At 40.8% G+C, this 3,747-nt stretch overlaps 1 protein-coding gene across 1 annotated transcript in view; it reads left to right on the top strand.

Moving 5' to 3' along the window:
* LOC138005229 (integrase/recombinase xerD homolog) overlaps positions 1 to 340 on the top strand; it is a 408-nt gene extending 68 nt beyond the window's left edge. Inside the window, exon 1 of the mRNA XM_068851489.1 lies at positions 1 to 340. This exon is cut by the window's left edge and continues 68 nt beyond it. Within this exon, the coding sequence (XP_068707590.1) occupies positions 1 to 340 (340 nt within the window).
* Positions 341 to 3,747: the final 3,407 nt, after the last annotated feature.

Raw genomic sequence — 3,747 nt, 5'->3', positions numbered from 1 at the left:
GGATAACGCTTATTGCAAGAACTTCATTGAGTGCGCTAAGAGGACAAGAGGCAATCCGGTGAACAAGAAAAAGCCCGTCGACCCTACTATCATTAGAAGCATTATTGACAGGCATGGCACTGAGGAAGCATCTCTAAAGGACTTACGTATTGCCGCGATAAGTTTTTTAGGTTTTGCAGGTTTTCTTCGTTTTAACGAGTTGTCTAATATTCAGCCAAAGCACCTCACGTTTTGTGGTGGTTTTGTTAAACTTTTTGTGCCAAGAAGTAAAACAGACGTATATAGAGAGGGCAACTATGTTTATATCGCTAAGTTAGAGGGCAAATACCTTCCTACGTAGATATATTGAAGCAGCCAATTTGGATCTGTCTAGTCGTTATAGTCTTAGGAATGCCAAGTTATGCTATACACGCTGCAGGGAGATATTTAAGACTACTTTGAAAGATTTGGGCCATGACCCCAAGGTTTATGGCCTACATAGTCTGCGTTCTGGGGGTGCTACGTCTGTCATCAGTAATAATGCTTCCAAAGCTGTTTCTGAGAGGTTGTTAAAACTTCATGGGCGCTGGAAAGCAGATGAAACGAAAGACATGTACGTTTTAGAGCCAGAGTGTAATCGTTTAAGTGTAACGAAGTATTTAGGAATTTAGCTCATATCTAAAATGATATCTGTTTTGTCCTTGACCAATGCTGTAAGATTATTTTTCAGTATTAAATTCTCAACCTGGGATAATGCAATTCTCGTGCTCTGATTGGTTCACTCAATCTCGGTTACCAGCTCATACACCTTGGTTTGACCTTATATGGTAAATGATTGATCTAAGTGTTGCCAAGCTAAAAGTTTTTTCGCCGGAAAGCGAAATTTCTCTCTGAAGAAAGCAAAAAAAAAGTTTTTCTGGACAGCTGGGTTAAATTCCGACGTTTAGAAGTACGCGAAAAGGTAAGAAATGCTTTTGTGACGAGCCTGCGTCTGTCTGACCACAAGGTGTTACACGATATCGCATCGGTTCTTATCAAGTTTTTTTGATTTCGCTCGGATTTGATCGCTTTTTTCGCTCGCATTTCGTACTTTCTAAAACTTTTGGAGTTTAAAGGAATTTAATAAAACAATTATTCCATTCGCGCTTGTTGGATATGAGACTGGTTATAGCCAACTCGGCGCTACGCGCCTCGTTGGCTACTTACCATCTCATATCCAACGTGCGCTCATGGAATAATTGTTAATTAAAGTGTTAGGGTTCGCACGCGATCCACCCATATCTTACTTTGCCTGGTTTTTTGCGGTTATTTAAGTGGTAAATACTTTACGTTCGTTTGAGCGAAGCGAATTAGAACGTAATGTAGAAAGCACTGCTGTAATTTTTGAACGGCCGTAATTTTAACCGGAATATATATGATAAAGTTGAATAAAATCAGTGCCATGTAAAAATTGCCAAAGTGTTTTCAGACTTTTCAGTGTGGAACATGTAACAGGGAATCAAACGCTCTCGCACATGAAAGTTGTTTCACTTGTATAATTTTTCTTTTGCAAGATACAGCCATGAATTACAAGTCAAATTAATCTTTTAATCTTGTACTTTGCAGACAACATATTTTCTTTGAAAATTAAATTAATTTAAATTGTTCACGACTCAATGGTTACAAAATGAAACACAAACTGCTCTACTCGCGGGCCATCCTCGGAGACCCAGGGGCAGATCGCGAAGGCAATGAAAAGTCTAAACGAGCGAAAGAAAATGGCAACGAAGAAAAGCATAGTAGGGCGAGAAGAGCCCCTAGGGACACATTCTTTCCGAGATCAGTTCCAAGCAGTCGGGGTAATTCGAAATTCTGATTGGCGCAAGGCCGTGAAGTCGTTTCGTGGCTTCTTAAACGAAAATCCCTTGATCGACATACTCGCCTGGTTCGTTTGGCAAGGTTTTGCTCCAGGAGAAAAGTCTCAATCACAGCACAAAATGTACAGGGAATCATTCGGAATATCAGCGGAAAAATACGCTGGACCTTTCAGAGGTATCGTTACAGTAGCGTATTTCCAAGTGTGCGAGATTTATTTAAAGATATCCTCCCCGATTCACCTAACATTGACATAGCAGTGATTAATTTTGATCTAACAATTATTTTTATTTTGCCCCCTTTTCCTGGTCGAGGTATTTCTAGATTTCTTGCATCAATTTCTGTGGCTGAAACGTTGCTAATCTCGACAAATTCTTGATCGCACGGACCACACTCCTATGTCGAGCACGCGCCAAATTCAACACTATCGAGCTTGTCGCGACTTTGTTTTATGTTTTAGTTTGCAGTGCGGACCTATTTCGGGTCACGTGAAAGTTGTCCTCGTGTGTGTGTGTTTTAATCGCCATGTTGTTGAAATGTTGAGATTAAAGAAAGGGAATTTCAGTCTTCGAGGTTTTGTTTATTGGGCGTTTTACGCGACAGTTTTTCTGGTCCTTCGAGCCGGATAGTGAGCCAGAGGAGAGATTTGCGGTAATGGTTGACATTTTGTGGAAATGGATGGAAATTTGATCGAATTTGGCAATCATGCTGGCAGCCGTCGCAATATTTGGAAAATTTGGAAAACATGCACTCAATGGAGGTGAGTCATCCAGAGATATCTGCGCAATCTACATTGAAAAACAGGGGATCAACTGCTAAAAGAAAGATTACAATTCATTTGAAGAATTTGGCAGCTTTGGCAGAACAATGTGGTAACAAAACTCGAATCAGTCGTATTATAGCTGACTTGAGGTTATGTTTACAACAAGCTGAAGAACTTAATGTTGAATATTTATCGTTTGTACCTGAAACTGAACACGATAAAGTACTTGAATGGTGTGATGTAGAGGTTTTTCGGGTTAACGAAGCATTAGATGAAGCACTAGTCCATTTGGAGGAGCATGCGAACGAGGAAGAGTCTGTATCGAGTTCTCGCAAGAGTGGAAAGGGTTCAGTTATCGTTGTTAAAGCAAAAGCAGCAGCCGCTCAAGGGTACGCCAGAAAGCAAAAGGAAATTGAAAAAGAAAAATTGCGAGAGTTTGAAAGTCAGGCTGAGCTGCAAAGGAAATCGTTGAAAGCTAAGGAAGATGCAGAGAGAGTGCGGCTGGAAGCAAAGCTTGCATTGGAGAAACAACGTTCGATGTCTGAGGAGGCGTACAAAACAAGGCTATTGGAAGCGGAAGCAATTCGTCTGGAAGTTGAGGTTTAAGCTTCAGAATGTGAAGAGTGTGGTCACGAAAGTCTGAAACAACGCCTGAAAGATTTTGAAGAAGAGACTGATCCTATTCCCTTGGACAATGGAATTGTTTTACCTTCCAATGGAAGTCCTAATGCATACACATCAACACCCAAAAAACCAATTGAGCCTCAGCAGCTAAAGGTCAAGTTTGGTAACCAAGAAGTAACTACGAATGGGGATCCATTAGCCGATCCAACTGTCAATACTATTGTTTTGAGGTCTTCTTTGGATTCGTTGCCAAAGTTGAAGCTTGACACCTTTGATGGTGATCCGATCAAGTGGAGTGATTGGATTTCAATGTTTCTGTCAATCACCGATGATGCAGAAATCTCTAACAACGCTAAGATGCAACACCTACAGAATGCGGTTACTGGTAGAGCAAAGGATGCAATAGCAGGCTATGGTTACAGTGGAGAACTATATGCAGAAGCTCTTCAGAAATTGGAATCGAGGTTTGGAAAGCCTCATGTTGTGGTAAAAGCTCATTTGAACTGTCAACAGGAATGGAGTAAGCT

This window comes from Montipora foliosa, chromosome 6 (assembly GCF_036669935.1).
Source record: "Montipora foliosa isolate CH-2021 chromosome 6, ASM3666993v2, whole genome shotgun sequence".
NCBI lineage: Eukaryota > Metazoa > Cnidaria > Anthozoa > Scleractinia > Acroporidae > Montipora > Montipora foliosa.
Note: the sequence above shows the minus strand (reverse complement) of the source record. Positions and strands in the feature narration are given on the sequence as shown.